This window comes from Pseudomyrmex gracilis, unplaced genomic scaffold, assembly GCF_002006095.1.
Source record: "Pseudomyrmex gracilis isolate BER0280 unplaced genomic scaffold, ASM200609v1 scaffold_59, whole genome shotgun sequence".
Lineage (NCBI taxonomy): Eukaryota > Metazoa > Arthropoda > Insecta > Hymenoptera > Formicidae > Pseudomyrmex > Pseudomyrmex gracilis.
The window spans coordinates 416,969-442,024 of NW_018020643.1; the positions used below are offsets into that span (position 1 = coordinate 416,969).

The 25,056-nt window shown below is 37.8% G+C and overlaps 2 protein-coding genes across 7 annotated transcripts in view; one reads left to right on the forward strand and one right to left on the reverse strand.

Annotated features, from left to right (window-relative positions):
* The first annotated feature begins 973 nt into the window (after window positions 1-973).
* Window positions 974-7,046, forward strand: LOC109854113. Of its 2 annotated transcripts, XM_020426903.1 has the most exons (9): window positions 974-1,193; window positions 4,397-4,477; window positions 4,886-5,012; window positions 5,091-5,221; window positions 5,578-5,687; window positions 5,770-5,915; window positions 6,013-6,211; window positions 6,535-6,651; window positions 6,832-7,046. In XM_020426903.1, the coding sequence occupies exons 2-9, from the start codon at window positions 4,403-4,405 to the stop codon at window positions 6,947-6,949; spliced, it is 1,023 nt and encodes a 340-aa protein (XP_020282492.1). In that variant the 5' UTR covers window positions 974-1,193; window positions 4,397-4,402; the 3' UTR covers window positions 6,950-7,046. The 2 variants fall into 2 exon arrangements, with proteins under 2 accessions (XP_020282492.1, XP_020282493.1); XM_020426904.1 differs by lacking the exon at window positions 974-1,193 and having other exon boundaries at window positions 4,396-4,477; window positions 4,915-5,012.
* A 253-nt stretch (window positions 7,047-7,299) lies between these two features.
* LOC109854112 overlaps window positions 7,300-25,056 on the reverse strand; it is a 33,083-nt gene continuing 15,326 nt past the window's right edge. For 3 of the 5 annotated variants that reach the window (XM_020426899.1, XM_020426897.1, XM_020426898.1), the window contains exons 2-18: window positions 21,859-22,079; window positions 21,536-21,632; window positions 21,398-21,448; window positions 20,197-20,306; window positions 19,957-20,079; window positions 19,794-19,865; window positions 19,462-19,662; window positions 19,193-19,368; window positions 19,030-19,103; window positions 18,819-18,948; window positions 18,517-18,738; window positions 18,186-18,422; window positions 17,954-18,010; window positions 16,373-16,698; window positions 15,984-16,230; window positions 15,548-15,901; window positions 7,300-15,415 (exon numbers count right to left, since the gene is read on the reverse strand). In XM_020426899.1, the coding sequence (XP_020282488.1) occupies window positions 15,355-15,415; window positions 15,548-15,901; window positions 15,984-16,230; window positions 16,373-16,698; window positions 17,954-18,010; window positions 18,186-18,422; window positions 18,517-18,738; window positions 18,819-18,948; window positions 19,030-19,103; window positions 19,193-19,368; window positions 19,462-19,662; window positions 19,794-19,865; window positions 19,957-20,079; window positions 20,197-20,306; window positions 21,398-21,448; window positions 21,536-21,632; window positions 21,859-21,930 (2,610 nt within the window). In that variant the 5' untranslated portion in view covers window positions 21,931-22,079 and the 3' untranslated portion in view covers window positions 7,300-15,354. The remainder of the gene's footprint in view (window positions 15,416-15,547; window positions 15,902-15,983; window positions 16,231-16,372; window positions 16,699-17,953; window positions 18,011-18,185; window positions 18,423-18,516; window positions 18,739-18,818; window positions 18,949-19,029; window positions 19,104-19,192; window positions 19,369-19,461; window positions 19,663-19,793; window positions 19,866-19,956; window positions 20,080-20,196; window positions 20,307-21,397; window positions 21,449-21,535; window positions 21,633-21,858; window positions 22,080-25,056) is intronic. The other 2 variants (XM_020426900.1, XM_020426902.1) reach the window with 2 other exon arrangements.

Here is a 25,056-nt window from a genome sequence, read left to right on the forward strand (position 1 = left end):
AAGACTTCCCGAGCTCCGAAGAATCTTATTCTTCTTCATTATTAATTTGAATTTTTATTGAATTCTCGTCGAAAGAGAATTCGTAAGACACGTCGAGGAGAGACGGAAAATCAAATTGGAATTTTTTTTTTTGGGGGGAGGGAATCGAATGCAAAAAAGTGTAACTGCTGATTGATTAATGCGAGATATTCAATCGTCGTCTTTGCTTACACAACTGTCTGATGTTGTTCCGCTACAAATACCATCGTGTCTTCGTGTTCGGAATGGTATGCTACATTTCCAGCAATACCACGTGTGTACAGCTTGATGATTTTGGTGAAAGTGTAAGTACCGAAATCGTGCTTTTTCCTTTTCATTATTCGTTATTATTTAAATCAGTTACTCATACAATTTTTTTTTTTTTTTTTTTTTGATAATATATTATTATAGTTATACACGTACGCATTTGCATCTCACTCCATTGCTGTCGCAATGACTACAATTGTACGATATGCGTTTAAATGTACGTACACATCAGTGGTCACATGTTAAATACACACAGTCGAAAATGTATACCACCGTATACATTGGTGCAGTATTTGTACTGCGCTCGACCTCGTTACAAAAGACGGAAGACAGACCATCAATTACAATCACTTTTTTATTTCCAGACAGAAAGTGCAAAAAGAAGTCAGTTATTCAATTCAGGTTTCGGACGAAAGTTGGACCAATTTGTCGCCTGCAGTTAAAAGATACGTAACTACGACGTGCGATAATTTAAAAAAATACCATTTTATTGACAAAAAACAAAAGCAAATTCATTTGAACGATTGTTCAATCTTTCGTCGAAAAATTGCTTGCGTTATTTTCGAACAAATGTCGTTCGTTCCCGCGATCAGAGATTTTCCAGTTTCCTCTCTTCGTAACTCCCCACTTATATACACTAACCCATCCGACTCACCTAGAAACCACGCCTCAGGTTCTTCGCCCATGGAGGTGGTCGTGGTTTTGGGCAGCTCGGAACCCGCGCGCAGCGCGCAAATATTGTCACTCGCGCTCGCGATCGCAAGTGAGCACGTCTGACCGCGCGAAGAACTGATTTCCTGGATTCATCCGCGAGTAGACACACATCCTTTTAACGCGCGACCGCGTTTCCGCCTCAATTTTCACCTACTTAAAAATCAATTGTCAATCCGAGCACGACGTGCAGTCGGGTAAGTATGTGACTTACAGTACTGATATATATTTATATACTTCACGTATCATTTATATCACATAACTTCATTAATGTAATGCAGAGAATACCGTGTGTGCGCGAAAGCTGATATATATATAAGATTAAAATTATTCTCTAAAACGTATCTAAATATAAATGTGGATTTTTTTTTTTTTAGTATCGCTTTTTGTTATTTCAAGACTCGAGAGAGAATTTGTGCACAAACTAGTACATCCGATTATTTGCCAATTATATTGGTACGTTCTTATTTATATCCCGCAGACAGAGGGATAGATCTTGAAAAACAGTAGACAGTTACATTTTTCGTCTCTTCTTAGATGAACTTGTTGCATTCCCTCGACCTTGGTATGTGGAAACGGGAGAAGTTTCAGCTTCTTCTTTTTTCCTTTCTCTCTCTCTTGTTTTGCGAGTTTGCCGGTATTCCGAAAACAATTTAACCGGACGAATCCGATTTCGGCAAATTGCGGTCAGATAAGAGGTCCTCGAGTTCTGTGGCCCTCGATTAATCGTATCATTTCTTTTTCTCCCACGAACGGAATTCGAATTGATTTTGACTTTGTCTGATTTTTTTTTAAAGAACAAACTTATACTTTTCGATAATTCTTCAATTATTTATCTATTTCTATCAACAAACACATGTCACATGTTTAATGCGTATTGTTCACAAATTTACGTATGTCCCGCGTTTTTCGTACATGTCTAATTATTTTATTGTAGTACAAGTAAATCTATAAGTCAAAGTATTTTTTTTTATCAAGCGATAAGACAGTGGACACTTAGCGAATGACCAATAATTTATGACTGCAACTTTCGAATCACGCGATCGACCCGATATACAAAGTGAATACGATGCACATCAAGGAGAATTTGTATTTATATATATATATATATATATATATTGTGCGATTACTTTTTGCTTGTGCGTGCTTGTTAAGCTTATTTCTTCACACTTTTTTTCATTCGTCTCACATATATTTGCGAACCGAGAGATTATAAAACCAGTCAATATATATATGTATATTTACACATGTACAAATAATTCAGTAAATTAATAAAAATATATACAAGCACGGCTAAGAAAATGACTTTATGACAGTCGATATTCACATAGTCGAATTTTTCGATCTTAAGCTTATCTTCAGATCATGTACGAACCGTTTCATTGATTGACAGAGCACCCAAAGACGATCTTAAATGTAAGATTCGACTATGAATACCGGTCTATATACGTTTTAATATGTAATTTTAAATAAACTAACTCTTAAAAATTATATAATGAAAAAATCTCTCGTCATCAGACACGAATTCTAAATTCACGAAAAAAAATTATCGAACACAATATACAAAACTATATTGTATACGCACAAATATCCTAAGGGCATTCACTTTCGGTCGTTAACTCCGCGCAAAAAATCCAGAATGTGATTCGGTTGACTTTTTTTTCGCAAAAAGTCTCCGTTCATTTTGCATTTTACGATCGTGATTAGTACCGTTTCTTTTAAATCCGGATTTGTTTGCACAGTAAAGTGTCATCATCTCTCGTCTCCGTGGGAGTGCCGGGAGATCATCGAGAGAGACCGAAAAGACGCGAGGAAAGATATTGTTATTATTAACTAAACAATCTCGCGTTGATAAGTGTTGAATTTATGCTTTCGATCGTTGTCCCGCGACGTCGTCGTTTTGAATTTCATTACGTGACGCACACCTACGCCCGTCCGCGAATGCAAATTCTCCGAACCCTTCGAAGAAATCAGCTTTTATTTTTCTTCTTTTCTTTATCATTGTGGTTCAACAGCAGATATTATCGAGATATAAAGTCATTCCGCGACGCGAAGGTTAACCGGCCTTGTTTTACATGCGACAAATCATTCGTTTTATTCGATCCACGGGGAACAGATATGCATTTCATTGTAGCTCCAAGAATCTCTGTTGTTTCGCGCAACTACTCTCTTTCGACTTGTTTAAACCACCTGTCTTATCATGTTATGATTAATATTACAAAAGAGAGACACAGGTAAAATTTGAATACATGTATACGACGAACAAAAAATAATACCACAATCAATTGCACGTACTACGTAGAGATTACTAACACATTTGGCACAGGTACTCTCTCTTATCCCTCTTTCGGATCTCAAAATTTATTAAGCTCATTACCGTCATGTTTTCTTTCCAACTCCGTACTTGTAAATCGTATCACCTCATTAAAAATTCCATCTCATTAATATTCAGAATCTGCAATTAGCTGTGTGCTTGAGCTACGCACTTGAGAGACACAGATATTTTAAAATGATTCACCACCACAGTCTCGGTTAACGAAAGCCAACACTTTAGATGATGTTTGTGTATATCACATCTTGTCACGTGCCAACACTCATCAACAACGTGTTTACGTAACCGATTAGTGAATTCTAGAGTTCCAATATGCTAATTGTTATGTTAGCATTTGATTAACGACGGCAATAAATTTTAATGAATGCGTAGATACGCGTGAGCAAAGCTGAGCGATGAACAAATTTCATAAATTGATCTGGAGACCTAATTGCTAAAAGATTGCTCGGAATGATCCTTGATACCGATCTTTATCCACAATACGTGTCTTGTTTAATTAATACGCGATATAACGTACTCGCCATTTTAACGACATCATTGGCACAATACACGTCGTCTTACTTTCTTACGCAAGATTTGACTCCTGCCAGCTGATTCAAGGACGTACGTTTCGCGATTTTATATTCCGTCATAATCTCGCTCCCATCTATTCCGAAGGCGGAAACTTATTATCTCGATTAGAATTTTTTATTCTTAATTAGAATTTTTAATATAATTTTCAAATCCAGATTACGCAAATTATTCAACTTCTTACAATTCAGTGATCGTATATCGTTTTATTTGCTTCGTAGTAGATTTTTTTTCAATCTATTGACAAGGAAAAACAATCTCTCAAAGAGTTTTTCTACAATAGGTTCAACGGACCGTATCTATTATACTTCGAAACTAAGTTTCTATGCTTCGTCATGTATATAAATAAAAATAAAAATGAAAGAAGATATATATAAAAATTAAAGTAAAAGAAATAAAAAAGAATTATTATATCATTTATTTATCATTTATTTTATTTTTGTGAATGAAAATTCGATTCATTAATCATCATATTGCATAATAATAATTTGATTTTAGGAAAGGATGAGGATCGCCAGGCATCGACAGAACAACGTCTTCCTCTCTTTCTCTCTCGCAATATCTTATCTCTTCATAGAAGTAAGACCAGTTTTTTTGTTTAATACAAATTGCACGTGATCGATATCATTAACATAAGCTTTGGGATTTTCGTCACGCCTGTCTTTTCATAAATTTACGCGTCGAAAATTGAAGAATGTCCGGATTCTCTTTTTTTTTTTTGCCGTTGGCAACGAAAGTTCGTAACGAATTCGTCTTGAAAGATACTCGTTAAATGAGAGTATTCAACAGCCTCGTGTGCAATTTGCCATTTCACAACACTTTCCCGCAGACGTGCCCTTAATACCTTAAGCACAAGTAAAAGTAACGAGAGGCCATCTATTTAATGACGTAGCACATATATAATACATAGTCGTATCGCAAAAAGAACAACAATTATTCTTACATAACATTTTTATTTCTTACTTTCATTGCATCATAAAAAAAAAGGTTCTTGATAAGATTAACGGACATGGCAGATTGATGCAGCCGCCGAGTAGAAACGCGATGTGGCGCTTCGGCTATCCGAATCCCGTGGACTATAATGACAATGAGTTGTTCTGCGGAGGATACGCAGGTTTTTTTTTTTATCTACAATTAATTTGTTGTATAATTGTCAGCTGAATCTGACATTCATGTGTTGTTATCTTTTTAGTACATTGGGAGCAAAATAAGGGCAAATGCGGAGTTTGCGGCGATGCTTACCATTTGAAAGAACCTCGTCCACACGAGGCAGGTGGTGAGTTCGGCAAAGGTACAATAGTTAGGCACTACCTCTCTGGCCAGGTAACGTAATTTCTGATATTTTTCTATGTCAAATACTAAATTAATTGCCCCCCCCCCCCCACTGTTGATTTTTTCAATAATAATAAATTATTTCCATAATTCTCGCAGAGTATATACAGTCAAACCTCGATAACTCGAACCTCTATAACTCGAAAAGCTCTGTAAGACGAAAATTTTGTTCATTCTCTTCTGCTCCGCGGAAAGGAAAAAAGAACTTCTCGATAAGTCGAAACCTCTACGAACTCGAAGATTTTAGCTCTTCCATTGAGATTGGAGTTATCGAAGATTTCTACTGTATTTCTAAAAGATTTGTAATAATAATATTAAATTCAATGTCAGTATAATCTGTTTTGGAGGACATTGAAGTTGAAGTCGAACTAACAGCCAATCACTACGGACATTTCGAAATGTACATATGCCCGACTAACGATCCGTCGAAAGAAGCAACTCAAGAGTGTTTCGACTCGTAAGTGTTGTAATATTTTTTGTTTTGAATATTTAATTATTCTTATTTTATTATCACACTAATGTATCTTAATACTTACAAGTTACCCTTTGTACGTGTCTGGGACGCAAGACGTTCGATTTGAAATTCCACGAGAGATTGGAAAAAAAGGCATCATTACATACAGCGTAACGTTGCCTCCATACGTGACATGTTCACATTGTGAGATACAATGGAATTATCTTACCGGCACGTATTATATTGAATATTACATCGTTCCTGTGTTATCTGAAAGAAAAATAAGTTTAATTCTTTTCTGCGTTTTTTTTTTTTTTTTTTCATATAGGCAATATGTGGGGCACATGCGAAAACGGCACCGAAGCCGTTGGTTGCGGACGACCGGAAACGTTCCGTAATTGTGCCGACGTGAGAATTGTCACGAGCACCGGTGGAATACCGCCGCAGTTTATATATCAAAACACCATTTCCGAATTGTATTCCATTGTACCGAAATTTTTGACCACACCGCTTGCGGAACCATTGAGGTGAGAATTTACGCGCATGCACGGAAAGAAAAGTTTTGCTATTATAATATGGTCAGCAAGAACACAATTTGCTAATTCTAGTAAGTCTAGTGAATTTTTTGTTTTAGTAACAAAAGGTTTTGTTGACAAAGCGAAACAAAACATTTTGCAACAAAATTTAACAGGCTTAGCAAATGTTTTTCTCGCTGGCTATATATAGTATAAACTAATCTCTTCTTGCCTATAACAACGAAAACTTTTTTTCCGTAACGTGTTATCATTATCGAACGCGCGAAGATTATAGATTGTTTCCGATGGCGTACATGTGCTTTGTGATTTTACAGAGTTCAAGTGTGCGAACCGACTGCGGCTTATCGATACAGGCAAAATATGACCAATTGGTGTCAAGTGAATTGCATTCGTATTCCCTCTAATTGCCCGCCAGGCATCTGTCATTGTCTGTGAGTATTGAAACTCGATATACTCGAGTTCAAGCAATAAATCATAATTGATTCAGAATAAATCGAGAGATCGATTACACGCGTAAACGACTATGCACAACTGTCCTGTAACTTTTAATGCAATTACATGCAATCGCTGTTCAAACAACCTCTTAATTTGTGCTTTCGATGTGTTTGCAGAAACACGTGCGACGCTATTGGAGATATCGCCGATAAGCCGGGAGCGGACCAATACTGTTTGAGAAGATGCATGCGTTATCCGTCGAATTGTCCAACCGATCGCTGCAACTGTTACTAAAATTGAAAACTTGCATTGATAACACGTAACGTCGCCACATGTGACGTCAAATGTGAAATGTGAATATATGCGTATTTTCAAATAAACTATATAAATTAAAAAATTTTTCCGTTTATATTTTTATAATCCTTTTTGCATATAAGTTTTGCTTTATATACGCAAAAGTATTTTTTTACCTTATAGCTGTCTCTTCTTTTCACGAGATTCCTGGGAAGATACTATATATATGTGTACATGTAAAAAGATATATATTATTCACACAAGAAGAGAATATTATACCCAATTAATACTTAATTACATTATTAAAATGGAAAAAGGTATTTGGAAGTAAAAAGTGATGAAAATATGCATAATGTGGCACTATAATATTTAATATTAAGACATTCTCTAGTGACAGCTTAAAATTAACGCGTATATCACATATCATATATATTTATATATAATCATCAACGTTCCTCGCGACCTTACACGTACGATATATATTAATTAGTATGCACAACTATATGGTTAACGAAACGACGGTTTTTTCCAATTTTTATGTGTATTCGATCGCCAACGACAATTCATGTAATTATAATAGCTAGATAGCTTAATTATATTAGCTAGAAAACGTACAGATTTATATACGTTTCGTGTAGCGAGTGTTTCGTATATATATATATATATTTATATATATATGTATGTATATGCACACATATACATACATGTGTATATAAATATATACATATATATATACATATATATATTTTGGTTTTCTCGCATACTATATAATTAACACTTTACAAAACTATATACACTAAAGCTTTTTTTTTTTATCATCTACAACGTCTAGCTCTAGTTAACATTTCCCTCTTTCCTCTTTTTATCTCTCACATATATAACATATTCTGTACACGCGCGATATAATAATCGTCGCCGAGAAGTGCGTAACATTAGCGCGTTTAAAATTCGTGCTACGCCAAACTCTAGCGCGAGGTGTACAATAATACAAAGGTAGGTGTCTATTTATATCATTACTTAACGCTAAAATCGCTAAGCAACTAATTATCGTCCGCGACCAATTTGCAGTTTAAATGCTAGTGTACTCTTTCTTTTCTACTTTCTCTCTCACTCACTCACTTGTTTCATTCACTCACTCACACTCACACTCTCTCTCTCTCTCTTTTTGTCTCATATTTTTATGACTCTGTTTTATATTATTAATCCTCTCATTTCCGATGCACGTCATCAATATACAATATATTCGCATTATTTATTACGCAAGTAATATATATATACATATAAATGACAAAAAACTTTGTATATTTACATTAACAAGATGAACAAAAGAAACAAAAAACGTATGCTATAGATTCTCTTATAGCAAGATATTTAAATCTAAGTTAATAATACTGTTCATGTGCCATTGCATGTTGTTGTAGATTGCAACAAAAATATTAGCAAACAATTTCTTTTATTAACAAAAATTACAAAGCTTTAATTTATAGGAATGGGAGGATTAATCGCGACACGCAGACAATCGCCTCAAGCTTCGATCGTGGACGATGGGCGAGAGAAGACACGCGATTTTCGTTTATGCACTTATCGTTTCAACGAATATCGCTCGCGGGACGATACGATTATCAGATTGTTGTTGAACGCACGAGAAGAAATTGCATTAACTTTTCTCGCGTCAGTAAAGTAAAAAAGAATCGTTTCACGAATCCGATAATAACGAGTATCACCAGTTGTGTGTTGCTGTCTCTCACACAAAATGTAACAGAACTCTTTTTGCTGTACATTTTGCCGAATTATCGCAAATAAAGTAAATTAACAATTCGGATCACTCGTGAATTTTTACTCACCGGTCGCACGCATGTGCCATTGTTGCCTCGTCAAATCGCTCGCCAATTTTTTTCTTCTCTTCATGCAATTCGAAACATTGCGACTACGTAATCATTAAAAACGGATCTTATGTCACTTTAATATTTTCGAATATTATGCGCGATGTTTTTTGGAACAAATGTTCCAACAAATCTCGATTTTCTTTTTCTCTTTGCCTCCTCGTGTAGTTTTAACCACAACAGAAACCGTAGAGGTTTCGATTCCACAAAAGCATTTTTCGCGCGTACCAATCGATTTTTGCAACAACTCCGATAAACGATCGATTATCTCTGCTGACTCGCGCATACGTTCACTCGATATGTAGTATCGCGCGTCGCTTATAGATGACTCTGTGTATGTTACGTTAAACAATCACACTGCCAAATAGGATTTTACGCGTATCGGTTGTAATAGCATGTTAGTGCGTGCGTTTAATATTGTTCGCGGTGAAAAAGAGCAAACGCGGTTCAAGTTCGGACAAAGTGGTCGAGAGGTTTTGTTAAGCGAAGCGACGCGAAGTGTCATAATTTTATCGTGTTCGCGTTCCCCAGACAAAAAAATATTGCACTTTTAATTCACAACACAATTCACGCTCTACCAAAATCGTTGCAAGGTTACGCTGTTGGATTATTCAAATTTTCTCCAACGGATCTAATCTCAAACTTTCGCGCGAATGATTATTCAACGAGTGATTGTTTGCGTATCTCGCTGCTTTGTTCAAAGTGCGTCGTGCTTACACAATGAAATTTATACGCGTCGTGAATATTTAATCGAGTTGGATGGCGCAACATTATCGTCAAGTGTAATTAGCCAACGTCAACAAAAACGAAGAGGTCAATAAAAAAAAAAAAAAAAATTGACACTGCTGGCTGGTGAGTGATTTTAGTTACAATATTTAAATAATTGTTCGTTCACTTTGTGCTCGATAATTCGATTATCGATAGCATTATTGGTGTTCATTCTTTAGTGCACCACCGTGTTTATCAATGCGTATGTAAAATAAATATAAACTATATAAATGTCTCGTTGAATGGCAGTGCAATTTAAACATGACGTACCGCGTATTCGTTAAAATTACACATTCGTCGTAAAATCACACATATCGAGAAAATGAACGTGTGTGTGTGTGTGCAATAAAATTCTAAGAAGAACAAAAGGGAGGTCGGTATAAGATAAGAAGTTTCGAGGATAACAAAAACAATAAATCATAATTTATTTTAATTCGAATTTGAAAAACTTACGGTAATTGAGACAGTAAAAACATTCAAGATAACATAAATGACTTTCTATTTTCTCTTTCCAACGCGACAAGTTAATTGATTGATGATGAACGCAGAGAAAAGAAATACAAATTAGAGACGATTTTGGGTCTCTACGTAATGTTTTTTTTTTCTTTTTCACATTTTGTCGTGAGTTTGGTGCGAATTTGCAATTTACACATAATTATTACTATTACATCGTTAGCGTTTCCATATTAGGCTTTGTGCAAAATGCTTCTGCACCGCGTGTCCACTTTTGTGTGTGTGTGTGTGTGTGTGTGTGCGCGCAAAATGTAATTTTGAAAAAAGAAAATGGCACGCGCAGTCGTCGACCTACGAAGTGTTTTGCATTTTTTTTTTTTTTTTAATACCGCGTGACGAAAATACACAACTGTTTCTCTCATCATAATTACAAAATTAAATTAAAAGACTTCAGAGAATCTGGAATAAAATTTCTGGTTTTCTCTCAGATCAGAAATCGCCCCGTCGAGATCAATTTAATGTGTCTCGTATTTTCTTGCAAATTCTTCGTTACTCCTCGCTGTAAACTCAAGCGTTGAACAACACGCTTTTTCACATCTAAAATCTTCCCGAGAATCTTCGAAGAAACTTCATCCAGTTAAGAAATGTTTCACTCTATCGATTTTAGATTCTAGAGGATGCTCGGATTTTATATTTAGCACACACGTATTCATACGCAATTTTCTTTACTTGCTTCTTCATGTCGTTTACAATTTCAAGCTGCAACTGCTTTACGTACGCGAAAGTTCGCAAAATTCGGAGCAAAATAATAATTTTTGCTCGACTTTATGGCAGATTCGTAATAATTTGAATAACTAAACAAACGTTAATCAAGCGTAAAAGCAATACGGTGCTCTCTAATCTGTGCACGTTATTGTTAAATTTTGATACAGATCTGTTAGATCTCACTTAGTGTTTCAAGAATAGAAACATTTTGCATTTTATTAATTTTCAGAAAAACTACGGTGTGTCTTTTTTCCTAAGCATAATCACACATCTGGTTTTTTCTTAATTATATAACGACCACATAATCATCAATATTTTTGTTGAATAAATTAAAATCATTCCGTCCGCAGTTTTTCACCTTTTCGTGATAAATATAACAACAACACATCATCACATTTATCGCAAAAACGTTGTTTTTGTTTTATACTCATATTATTATCTAGATAAAAATAGAATTTATAAATATTATGTATCGACACAGAAAAATATATAAATATTATTTCAACAATTATTTACAATCCTGCTGAAATCGTGAAAACATTTCTATATAAAACAAAACATTTAGAAACGCTATATAAAGCAACGGTACAATATATATGTAAGTATGTATATTATATATATGTATATATATATATATGTATATATATATATATATATATATATGTATATATATGTAATGGCACCAGATCTTGCAGACTTTTTCAAAGTGCAAACTTGCAAAACACGAAGTAATTTATGCAAGTTAATTTTTCCATTACGTAATAATATATTTCAGCAGTATATATATATATATATTAGTTTAGAATGATACTCTCTTTTTTTATTCATGTCTATCATATATTTCGCCTACGCTAGTTATGCGAACTAATTTGCATTTCGGTCATTTATAATATATAAGTGCCATATCTTTTGCTCTCGATTAATCATGCTCGAAATAATTGTACTCCTTTGCACAACGCTGTAGAGTTTAATCGCAACAATCGGAACAGCAAAGAGATTCCAGAATGTTTTAAATATTTAGTAATCTCTCTCGACGCGCGAGCTATAAACTTGCAATCTCGATACAATGACATGCTAAAAATGTATAATCGATGTACGCCAAGCGTGTCGCGGTTTAAAGTTATTACAAAAGATTATGCGAGGGATGCGCTCAAGATCCATCCATCTCGATTCTCAATCTTACAGTTTCGAATAAAAAACTTCTCTTTGAATCGTGCAATGAAATAATTAACATAATTGTGCGACAAACTCGATATTCCGAGAAATATATATGTTGTTTCTTTTGTAACAATAATCTTCGTCTCGCTCGAGATATACATGTATAAAGTTGAAACGACACACTCGACTCGATTGTTTTGTGCAAAACTTTAGAACAATTTTTTCAACTTGCGTTTTTTCGCTAACACAACAGGCGATAGTCGTCGCGAAACTTGCGCGTATCCCTGCACGGCGATGATGTCTTTGGCTTTGCGATGAATATAATATATTTTCCAGATACTCGAAAGTGTATATGCAATATACACGATGTGTGACACGTCGGAAATTATTTACAAAGAATATATAACGTCTTTTTTTTTTTTTTTTTTTGTATTAGGCAAGTTGTAACAGATTTTTTTGATTTGCTCCCTCCAGCATCTAGTTCTCTCGTCTTCCGTTTCTCGAGGTTTTTTTTTTGTTTTTTTTTTTTTTTTAATTACAATGCATTTTTTTGCATCAGCTCGTACACGATACAAAGTTACACGGTCGAAATGTAATTTCGATATCGTGCGTATCGATCGTTGGTGCTGTGTGATGAAACACGAACGCAAATCTTATGTGTGGCGGCAAGTATATTATATTCATTTTCTTATCAATCGCGAACATTGTGTTTTAATTCTAATCTTATTATCACAACTAACCTATCATAAGAACATTATCATACTTAGGTTGAGCTGCTGAATTAACAAGTACGACATCGTGAATACTTTGAAATTCTTATGATTACGCTCGCGTGTTCAGACCGTCTCGTGGTGGCAATTAAATAGTTGTCAGATAGCACTTTCTTGTGCTCTTCTCCGTTACGTGTGTTTGCTTCGAACAAAACATCTGATGAATAAAAGAAATAAACGAAATGTTTTTAATCGTCAGAGAAGCGTCGTTAAAACATCCTCACGGTTTACATTCGATCCTTTCCTCGTTTTTTTTTTCACCTTTTTCTTCTTAAGATACTACGCGACTACATATAGGCAGTTTTTCTCTCTCTTTTTCTCCGTCAATCAATTTATTCCACCCATCGAAGAAAAAAAATGAGGAATCGGCTGTCGAAATCGTCGGTTTTGCTATCGAACTTATTACTAATTTTATTCATCTTAATATAATCATAAATATCTATATATATTATCCTAATTTTAAACGACTGTTCTATTCTTCGTCCATTGAATCTTTGACGGATTTGTAACGCTACTTTTACGCTCGCAGTGTACGAGTCTTCGTACGCACGTACGAGCGTAAAAAATCTACGGTTTTGCAAGATCGCGTCGGTAAAGACACCTATTCAAAAAAAGTTTTTTTCGACAAGTACAACATCTCTCGATGTTGGTCTTCGAGAGAAATTCTTTATTTATCTTAATTTACAACAAATGTCACAATCGGATATTTTGAAATATCCCAACTGTCTAGATCTTCGCTACGGACTATCTGAGCGCGACGGGTCTCGATCAAACACTAATGTAAACACAAAAAACACCGATGTTACAGATAAGAGTTGCGCAACTTCTCATGAAAATAACATACAATCTTTAAATAAATTGTTTTTTTTTTTTTCGGTTCCTACAACATCGGAACGGAGGTCCTGGGGCAGTAACAGAACCAGAGATCCGATGGGAACACTTTCGAGAGAGAGATAGTAACTCTATATATCTTTAAATTTACACGAATATATTTTATTTTTTATTTTTTTTTCTCTTATTTTTATTCACTAGTGTTATAATTTCTGCAAACGCGATTCGCGCCTTAGCGAGGATCAACGAGTGAAACGTAAAATCGCCGTGATCGTCACAGACGTGTGTTATCTCGATCGCAACAAACGAGCGAATTAAATGTAATACATATGACACCTATAGATAATACACTTACAATATATCAGGTCACGATAAATTTGTCAATAGTTTTTTTTTTTTTATTTTTTTTTTATTTTTTTTTTTAATCATCGAACGCTCGTACGGAATACGGCGCAAAACACACATTTGGTAACTCTAAGCGATAACTCTAACGACGAGGACGTACGGATTGCGATGCGCTTAAAAATTATGTAGTTTACGCGCGTCGCGCGATTGGGATTGATGCAACGTTTTCGAAAAATAAGTGAATCAATTATTTCGAAAAGTCTCGTGATACCTTTATTCGCAATATCGAATCCAATCAAAAGTCGACGCGCGCGCGATCGTCAGTTAATAATTCTCTAAAAAGAGTCAAACGCAGCAAGTTTTGCACTGTAACACATATCGAGATGTCGAAATTGTACAGAGTTTCGCGAATCGCGAGACAAAACCGAGTATCCGGGAAAAGCGCGACCATAGAGAGCGGCCAAATGGCTCGAGTTTGACTAGCACTCTACGAGCATGCGTTTGCGCGAGATACTATATCGAACGGAAGAATATAAATGAGTTCCCAATCCACGCACGTTTTCATCTTATTCGCGCTACTATCGCTACACCGTTTTGAAACGTCTACCAACACAGAAGGACGCTGCTATACGTACTATCGCCACATGTAAATACTTGTCACACATCTACGTGCTATACGAGTAACACACACTTCCTGCCTCTAGAACAAATCTCTAAACCACTTTTAGCACATCTTCACACATAGATAAATCTTTTTTTTTTTTTGTGTATATTTGTTTTTTTTTTTTTTTTATAGCTGCCATACAAAGCACCATATAAATATATAGAAGTAGTTGAGATCGAAAGAGACAAAGATCTAACTATTGATCGTTGATTTCGAGATCGAGGAAGAATCCATTGCGGATCTTTGATAATCTCGAACGAACAAATCTATAATTGCTAGGCCGTTGATATTAGACGCGATGCAATTTACGCGATTTGACGCCGATGCCGTGCTCGTTTTTCGTTCTGTGGGTGGTATATATATATATGTGCAACACCTACATAGTTTTTTCTTTTGCAATTAATTCCTCGAACAATCTGTTCACAATTTCTACGTGTCTTTCGCACGGTACGTCTTCCACGACACGATATATCACGAACGTGATAATTGAGTACCGTCCACCACGATCGGCGAGAGATGAACATATATAAACTATTTCACTAAAATCTTATTAATTTCTTTTTGTGTGATAAATTTCATTTTTTTTCTTTTTCATCGCGCTCTTTATTGCGCTTCGGAAATAACGCAGTGTTGGTTAAGAAGTTTTTCATTTTTCTTCACGTAACGGTCTAAACACGCGAGCTCAGTAAAGTGGATTAAAGAGGAAATCGAATTTTGTGAATTTGTTGTAAATGCAAAATGTAAGATTTTTTTAATATTAACGACAAGTTACAAGTAACCTAAAGTCGCATAGGTTTTTACATAGGGTGCATCCACTCTACAGTTTTCCCTGAAACAGATAGTGATAGCTCCGTACGAATAAAAACGTTTATTATACGAGATTACTAGTGCACGCGGAGAGCAAGTTGTGTAAGCGATGATCGCGTCAACAAGCGTAAGCGGTTAGGATTCAGGTACTTACTCGTCCTCCCACGGGCATACTTCGTTATTATTGTCACGCTTCTGCCGAGGCACCGCCTGCGCCGTCGCCGATCGATCACCCTGCCGGGCGTCCGGTTCCCAGACAGGTACGACCTGCGCTTCCTCCGGCGGTTCCTCGGTCGTCGCCGGTTCCTCAGTTACCGGCGACACATTCGCTCCGGTATCGGCTCGCGAATCCTCGTCTTTTGTTTTCTCCTCGGCGACAATCTCCTCTACATCCTTGGCCGTGCAACTCTCGCTCGCGTCATCGTCGACGTTCTCCACCGTTGAGTTGTCACTCGGCAGATCGCCTACGATCGCGCTGATGCTGATCAAGGGCGCTTTCGCGTTTTTCCTTGGTGACACAGAGAAACAACTTTGTTCTCAAGCGCAATTCATCGACTTGTTATAAAACACAAGTCGTACGATTAACTTACCTGGGACTCGATTGTTTTTCCTTTACGACATCGGATTTCACGAGCTCCTCTTCCTCGGGAAGCGTAATCTTCTCCAAGGACGTTCTCTCTTCCACCTTTTCAACCGCGTGAGAGTACTCGAATGACTGTTGAGGTGATGGATAGTTACAGGACGACATGGACGCGCGATTCATTTCAGACAGTCTGATACGACCGCTCGCTGAACAAGTAGAATAATTTCGCGTAATTGTGCCTGAAGTCGGTGCACCTGCGCATACAAAAAAAAAAACAAAAAAAAAAAAAAAAGAATAACATTCGTTGCCTCACATGTGATTTTTATACATTGCTATTCTTCGCACACATACATAGCACAAGAATCTGAAGAATCGTGTATTCTAACTGTTACCGACCTATGCTACCACTATGTTGCAAACTACACGACTTCCGCAGCCGCTCGGAGACTTCCACGATAGCAAGGCTGACGTCCGATGACGAGCTGCAGGAGTCCAGCTGCGCCGAATTCTTGCGGGAGGCGCGCGCGGCCTCGGCGGAGTGCGTGGTTGTCGCATGACCGCCGCCGCTGTCCCACAAGTGTCGGGACTGATCAGCTGACGCTGTCCCTCCAGAGGACGCGGCGTCCGCCGCACCTCCGTGTTCCGTGCTCGGGCCCGGCACGGCTTCCCACGGACACACGTCGTCCGTAGGGCGAGCCGCCACTTCCGTCGCGCCAGCATCCCTGACAACAGGAACTTTATTATATGATTTAGTTTTCACCGTTTACTCTCGGCAAGATACCACGCGCGTTGTGTGCGTGTGTGTCTGCGTAAGTGTCTGTAGGGTATTTTTTTTTTTTTTTTTACAGTTTTACAATTTATCTTCAACATCAGTCAATACACATGCATGTGATGTTCCATTTAACAATTAGGAAAAGTATAGATATTTCTATACATACGTATTTTCGCAAAAATATCCCGATATCTCTATTTTATTTGATAGGCTTGAACAATGTGCGCGATAATTCCGGGACATTCCGTATTTCGATCCGGACGATGTTGTTTTTTTTTTTTTTTTTGTAAAGTTTAAATCCACGTGTCCTTGTCGCACATTTTAAATATAACGTATTATAAACAACAATTACTTGTTGCAAAATTTTACAAAACGTTCAGTATATATACCTTTCTTACTCTCTGTGCAAGTGACGTGCTTGACAAATGTATGTATACATATATAATGTATGTATGTGTGTGTACACATATAATACATATGTTAAACAAAACACATTACAAATACATAAACATATATATAAACACAGAAGAGTTACTAAGCTTGAAGTGGACAACACAATGTATCAATATCGAAGCTGAATGTGTTTCACATAAAAATATACAACATTTAATAAATACAAATTGTTTTCTCCTATGAGGAGATAAATGATGCAAATGTACTTAGAAAACAAAACAAAGTTGAAAAGCGCTTTTGGGACGCAGTTTTTATTTAAAAAAAAAAAAAGACACTTCATATACACACAATAGTATTTGATATAGTATTCAGAGACACCGAAAGATTTTTCAAGGAGGATCAAAGAACGAGCATAATATGTCATCATACACAATATCAACATTTACTGCTTCACACACATTAGTGAGTTTTTTATAAAGACAACATTTTTTAAATTTAAAGTGCGAGAGTTTTGAAACACACCGAGACAAGAGGGTTTGCCAAAATCTGATACGAAAATACAGCAGAGCATGGTATGAGCGGCGTGCATTAACAAGCTTGCGTACCGGTTCTTCCTCCGTATATCTCGGGCCAGAATCGTTATCGGTTAAATCAAGTTACTGCCAAGATCCGAAAGAGCGACATACGGCACGAAGATACAAGAGAGAAGAACCACGTAAACGAAAAGCTGTTAATTCGCCGCACGCGCATCCAGCTCTTACATCAAATCGAGAAAAACCGTGATATATATATATATCGGGGGTGTGACTTACTGAATACTATGTGGACTAGGCCTCGAAGGTATCTTTACGAGTCGTGGTAGATCTCCCCTGAAAATACGACGCGTACGAATAAGCCTATCATCGGCCACGCCTACTCAGTGCCATGTCAAGGAATAGCATGCTAAAAAGCGCAATAATAGCCATATCGCGGCGGACCGGATCGGAAACAACAGATATGCGCTCTCGCGGGAACCGCGATTTTGATCTCCGAAACTCCGCGTACCTGTATGGGATGTCGGTGAGGTTTGATTGGCTGTGGGAGTGCGGTACTCGCGGCGCGGAAGCGACGTCGCGGACGCCGCACACAGCGAGCTCGTGAGCACTTCCAGAAAGGCTCCGGTCGCTTCCTCTTCGTCTACTGCCGCCGCCGCTAGCTATGTTAGCGTGCTGCAAAGTGCTAGACGTTGGTGTTGAAGTGGTGGAAATTTTCTTCTTGGCTTGGCCGCCGAAACCGAAAAATCTAAACAAGACACAACATTTTTGGGGTCGTTGTTTACGTTTCAACTTGAGATCCCCCGCAAAGCAAATTGAAACGGAGCTTAAACAGATCTTACCTTTTCTTTTGCAAAGGTTGCACGCCAGCAGATAAGAGGTTACGATATTGATCGGAGCGAATAAATCTAGGATAACAGTCCTTCTTCAGGAGTAATGTATATACATGCTCCGCGGCGGAATCAAACGTGAATCTGCTTGGATTTTTCATCTCTTGATGAATCTTCTCCATCGTTTTGCCGTCTATATTGATTTCGCACGGAGCTCCAGGCGCCAAGAATTCCCTGCATTTAAGAAATCACAAATATATATATTTTTTTCTTAAATGTCATTATTTACAAATCAATTGTATAAAATGGGTTACCTAAAAATTTCGTTGACTTTTTCAGGTATATGTGCTTGGGAACTGTGCCTGAGATCTTTGACCGCTAGCCAAAATCGTATGTTTTCGTGGCTGTACTCTTTTCTTAAATAATTCGTAAATTCTTGTAGACCTGTTGCGATATAGAAATTACATGTGTGAATTTCTTTAGCGGAATGAATTCCCGATTAATGATGACCGAGAAGTGGTTTACCTGTAGGATCAGACATAAGTTCTTCCATCGACAGTGCCCACCGTTTAACACGCCTTTCCGTAGGAACTTCCACTCTAGTGTACATTAAAAATTGCGTTATTATAAATATATCACTTAATTGACGAAGACTCGCTAAATAACACGTAAGATTTTAATTGCTTACATAGGACTATTCAGTTGCCAAAACGTATGATCGTCAGTAATCCATGGATTGGAAGGTTGCGGTTGTACAAACATCGGATCGTATTCGACGTACGTGTCGAAGTATGATTTTAAGTTTTCGATAGCAGTTGAAACTTTTATTCTCGTGCGTGTCAAACTGTTCTGCAGAAGAGCAACCTGAGAAAAGATTTATACGCGATTATAACGTAAACATTGAAGATCCTTTAAGAAGCGCGCTGCAAAAAAAAGAATCACAATTGTTGTCTTTACCTCACGTTGTAGATCGGTAAGAGTGCGTTTGCGTGTCGAAGGTCGTGTAAGTCCGGGATGAAAACGAGTGGGTACGAGCACGACTTCCAGACTACTGAGACAACCGGGCGGCGGCCGATGGACTCTCCAAAATGCTCGTTCCTGCGAGTCGCTCACTATCTTGTCCCCCTTCTTGCGCTCCTTGGATAGGCGTACCTGATCCCACAGAATCAGCAGCATTTCAAGGAGTCACATGCTCGAATACGCGTAATCGGCATTACGGGGAAACACATTTTTTTGACATACGTTACCAATGAAAACTGAATACAATAGTCACGGATAATTATAGTCACCTGTTCCTCGGCTTGAAGTTGTATCGCGTCCCATTTGTTCTGCAAGTTCTTCTTCAGGCCGTTCAAAGCTTCCTGTTAATAACAACGTGATCTTTTTTTTAGAAACAACTCTGCTCTTTATCGTGTGTGTATTATTCCGGAATAATAACACAGATTTACGTACAATTTCGTAGTCTTCGAGAGCATGTCGTTGTTTGTTCCTCAGAGTTCGCTTAACCAGATAAATCGCGTACTCCTCCTTATCGGAGAAGAGGGTTCTATGTCGCCACGGCCAATAATAAGGTGTCTATGCGTGTATTAAGATTTCGGGATAAGAATTATAAGATTTTTTTAATGTGTGTGCCGCAGAGAAAGAAATCTTCACATATTTCTCAATTGTTATATTTTCTGTGATCTAGCTTACCTGAAACCTATACAGAGAGCTATCATCCTTTACAGTGAGCGTTTTGGAGTCATTCACCGGGAAGAAGTAGCCATACTGGCATAGTTGATTAGCAATATGGACCGCCTCTACTGTTAAACATAATGACACATTTTGATATTTGAGAAAATACTTGTATTGACAGAAGCCTCTAAGAGCGTTGCTTAGGGTCGTGCAGATCACTCAAACACGATGCCATATTGTTCTGTGTTATGGTATTATGGTTTTCGTCAGCCAACACAGTTCAACAAACATGCCCCTTCATATGTCAAAAAATATTTTGCTCGTTTTTGGAAAGTAAAATACGTTGTTTTTCTTAGAGAAAAAATTAGCTTCAAAGATAAAAATATATTAGATCCCCATCGAGATCGAGATGGTCCTCCGCGTCTCTGGCAGAAACAATGGCGATATCGATAACGGAGAGAGCTGGGGAGCAGAGCCGGAAACGGGTCAACCTCCCACACAAACTCTTCAATTAATATATATTTAATTTAATTCAGATATTGATATTCAATTTAAATTTAAATTCGGTAAATCGCAGATAAATAAATATCCACGAGTGTGTGCGTACATTTTGAGAAATATTATTTTCAAATACTGTAAATATTTCAAATTCAACATTTCGAATATAGTTATTGAGAAAGAATATCATATACTTACAGAAATACTTACAAAAATATTAAAGTTCACTTATGCAAATTATGTTTGTTTGTTGACAAAACAAACGTTCGATCAAATTTATATTTATTGTTTATTCGCGCAAATAACGGATTCGTCATGCGCGTCAAAAAACCCACGGGGGTAACATCCAAAAAATATATGGGAGTACACATCCACCTTGTGAAACAGCGGTTTTCAAATTGCTTCATATGTAAACAAGATTGCTATTTCATGTTTCGACTTGAAGCAAAGAATATTCTGTGTGTGGTGTAACGTGTCAGTATACATAAAATCGATACTTCAAAAGGCATCAAGCTGACAGTATCGATGCAGACATGGGTCGGAAACAGCGAAGCGAAAGTATCGTTAATATCGTTAGCGTATCCTCAGACAGAGCGTTGTCGTTGCGCGCGTATTGGGAATGGTCGGGCGAGCGAGCGAGAAAGAACGGCAACAGCGAAGAAAGGAGAGAGCTGACATTGCTGACAACGATCAGTGGTGGTAGACACATACGAGTCCGTACCTGATTCTTCGATGCCAAGCCGTTCCATCAGCCACTCGATGAGGTCGTAACCTGCAACACGCAGGCAGCCTACTGTAGTGTCCTGGCCGTGATGGCCGCTTACGCTTACTGGACAACGCAGGTACCGATGGCACTCACCCATGAATGCTGAAGGGATCGAGGTGAGAAATTGTTTTTGGCTTCGCACGGGTACCCCGCTCTCAGGGTCTTGCATCTCCCGCACCAGCCCCTCCATCTACATTAGAGCGATCAGTTATTATTGCTACTGTCATTAAATTTTCAACGATACTTGCATATTAAAAAAATACAAGGGATTTATTTTAGTAAGTCATCTTTGCGCTAAGTACAGTTTATATGCAAGATGTGACTTACATTAATTAAATATGTTTAATTTAAAAAGAAAAACCATGGATCCCGTCTGTGTTTTTAGAAAAATATTTTATATTTGCGCGCCGAGATACCTTGTCGAAGGCGTAAGGTCTGTCAACGCGTGGCTCCTTCTCTTTCTGTTGTTGATTGCTAGAGGCCTCCATCGCGATCGAGGTGGCCCTCTGCGTCGCTGGCAGGAGCAGTGGCGATATCGATGGCGGAGGGGGCTGGGGAGCTGGGCCGGAGACGGGTCTACCCGAACTCCATGGGGCTCTGGCCCCATCCCATCACTCCAGTCACCCCCGCACGGCCACTGAAACATACGGAAAGTCCTCGTCACTTATATTTTGTCTAAGTATAACACATAAATTTAAATAAACGACAGACTACAAATAGTATAGACGGAAATAAATTCAAGTTCGCGCGACAACCGTTTTATTTTATTGCGCGCAAAAAAGGATTGAGGATTTAAAATTGTTTGCTCAATCTCACTGAGATCTCAATCTGACTGGCAATGAGCGGGTTGTCCTTGTAAGTAGAATTTCGAACTTGAGTCTTTATACGTTCATTGCTACGAGAGAAAAAAGTGACTTCATCCCTCCATTTAACTTTTATGCTTCTCGTGTTTGCAACACGTGAAAACTTACACCTAACTCACACAGCCAAGAAGTTTTTTTTTTTTTTTTTTTTTTGCAAATATGCTGGAATTACGCTCAATTGTTCTCAATTAATAAATAAACCAACAGAGAGCGTATCTTCACTCTCATTATTTATGAAGGCAATCGGATTAAGAAAACCGGACAAAAATATCGAACGTTCAACTAGCAGAAACAGAAGCGTTTATTCAACGTATATTCAGGCGTGTTTATATAGGCTATTTTTACAGCCGCTATCGGTGAAAAGGTGCTCGCCAAATGTCATTGGCACTGATTGATCGACAAGCATTGAGCAATTTACTGAACGATATATGGCGGTAAGTAATAAGAAACTATGGAAATAAATCGAATGATACACACATTTTAACACATCGCGAGCATCAATTGCTCTCTACCTGCCGCAATTCAAGTATATATACGTGTATATATATATATATATATATATAAAACATTGCAAAGTTTATAGAAAGGATAAAAAACATTTCATCTCTGAAGAGATCATTTAGTCCGAATAAAAGAGAGACGCGGACACTGATACATTACACTTCCGCCCTCCCCTCGACACTTCCGCCATTCCGTGCAAACAAACTGGGACGGTAATAAACGACACTGTCAACGCGAAACGGCAAAACGCGTCGCCGCGAAACACGCTATAAACACTGCCCATTCAAGTAATCCTTGCGCACAATGTTTCGAGAGTTGTGTAGATGAAGATTTACTTTATTATCCGGGGAATTTCTTCGCTACGGGGGTTGGAACTGGCGAATAAAAATCCCTCACAATGCTTCTCGTACGAGAACGTTTTCCGGACCCGGACGAATATCGGAAAACTCATGAGATAAGATACAATCTGGACTTTATGTTGGACACGTTGTACGAAAGACTATACAGACCGAGTGAGACTATCGAGAAAGAAACGGAGAAAAAGAAGAGAAAAAAGTCTTTTGCAAGACTTTCAGGAAAAATGTTGGCCGGTTCGCGCATTTAGCGCTAAAAGCGCGGCAGATTGTTCCGAAAGTTTTCACAATGGAACGCAATGAATGGCTCGCGGGAGAACGTAGCGGAATCAAAGTTCTGCCGTTAAAAGTGACGCTATGATGGCAAAAGCATCGCTGTTACCGACCGACCGATATCTCGAACAAAACGCAAGGTCAGTGCAAATCGCCATCAAGGTCGCGGCGCCATGCATAGATGGGAAAACGAGTGCTGGGAGTCTGAAAATGAAGAACGGTTTCATGCATGCACGATCAGGTTAAATCGGGCATTTATATAAAGCCGCGATTGATGTATCTCGGGTTAATGAACCCGGACCTATTCGACTGGCAATAATAGGATAATATCTAGTCAAAGAAAAAACACGTAACAGACGAAGAAGAATGAGAGAGAAAAAGACAGAGAGAGAGAGAGAGAGAAAAAAAAGGAAGAAGATAGTTATCTGGTTGCATATACTTTACTAAACCAATATGTGTATATATGACCTAGTCCTAGAGTAAAAAAAAATCGGTCAAACTTCAAGTCGCGCTTCTTCTAGTTTTTTTTTTTTCTTTATTTTGTTAACGTGTCATCGAATCTTAGTTTTCGACGAAACAAATAATATTAACTCGACTCGTTCTGTAACGGTGTTGTTACAAACAATCTTTACTTCTCTGTTTCCTTGTAAACTTCCGAAAGTTGAAATTGGATTTCGTAAAAGAAGAAATCACGAGATAGCCGAGGATATCTCCGAGGAGTCGTGAACGAAAAATCTGTGACGACAATATTTCCGAGTAGGTGCACTTCGATAAGGAAGAAGGGAGAGATATTATTTATAGAGGGAAGGAAAAAAGAAGGGAGGTGATACGATTAGAAGATACCGAGTGAAAAACACTTGATATGAAACGGATGATAATAGGAAAGGAGGACAAAAAAAAAATTAATCCCTAAATGATATGAGGACAAGAGCAGATGCGTGGGCAGAATCATCATGGTGTACCTCCGCATCGTCGCTGCTTAAGCGCTCTTCCTCCATCTGTCGATTTACACGCTAATATGAAATCGATAAGTTCTCTCAAGCACGTCCCGAGACTTTTCGGGAACGTACGTTTCTACGAATTATTCAATACGGCAAGTTATTAATGCCTTGCTCAATTACAGACGAGTCTTCAGCGAGAGGGTTGGGAGATAGAGGGGAAATCAATTAAGCGCGCGGGAGAAGGAGAGTGTCTCTCGTCGCGCGTATCGTTAACCCTCGTCGCTGCCAGTTGGGATTTCAACGGTCTCTCTTTTTCCTCATTTCGCCGCTAAAGTGTTCGTATTACGCGTTATTACGCGATAGGCGGTTATTTGCGTTCTGATGAGAGAACCCCCCTCTCGTCGCGCGAATCGGAAAATTCTGATTTTTAATGAAACTTTTGCACACAACCGTATCTGCAGATCGGATAAATGTATAAAAATTAAAAAAATTCTCATTTGTATTATTTTATACACGTGTACGAAGCTTAAAATCATAAATTTCCGAGTTTAACGACGTTCCTTTGTGAGAGTCCGAACTGTATCATATTTATTATAATCAGGGGTTTCATTTGTAAAAAAAAAAAAAACGTATTTACAGAGCAATTCCCATGTCTGTTTCAAGAATATTTGTTTGCCTTTTTT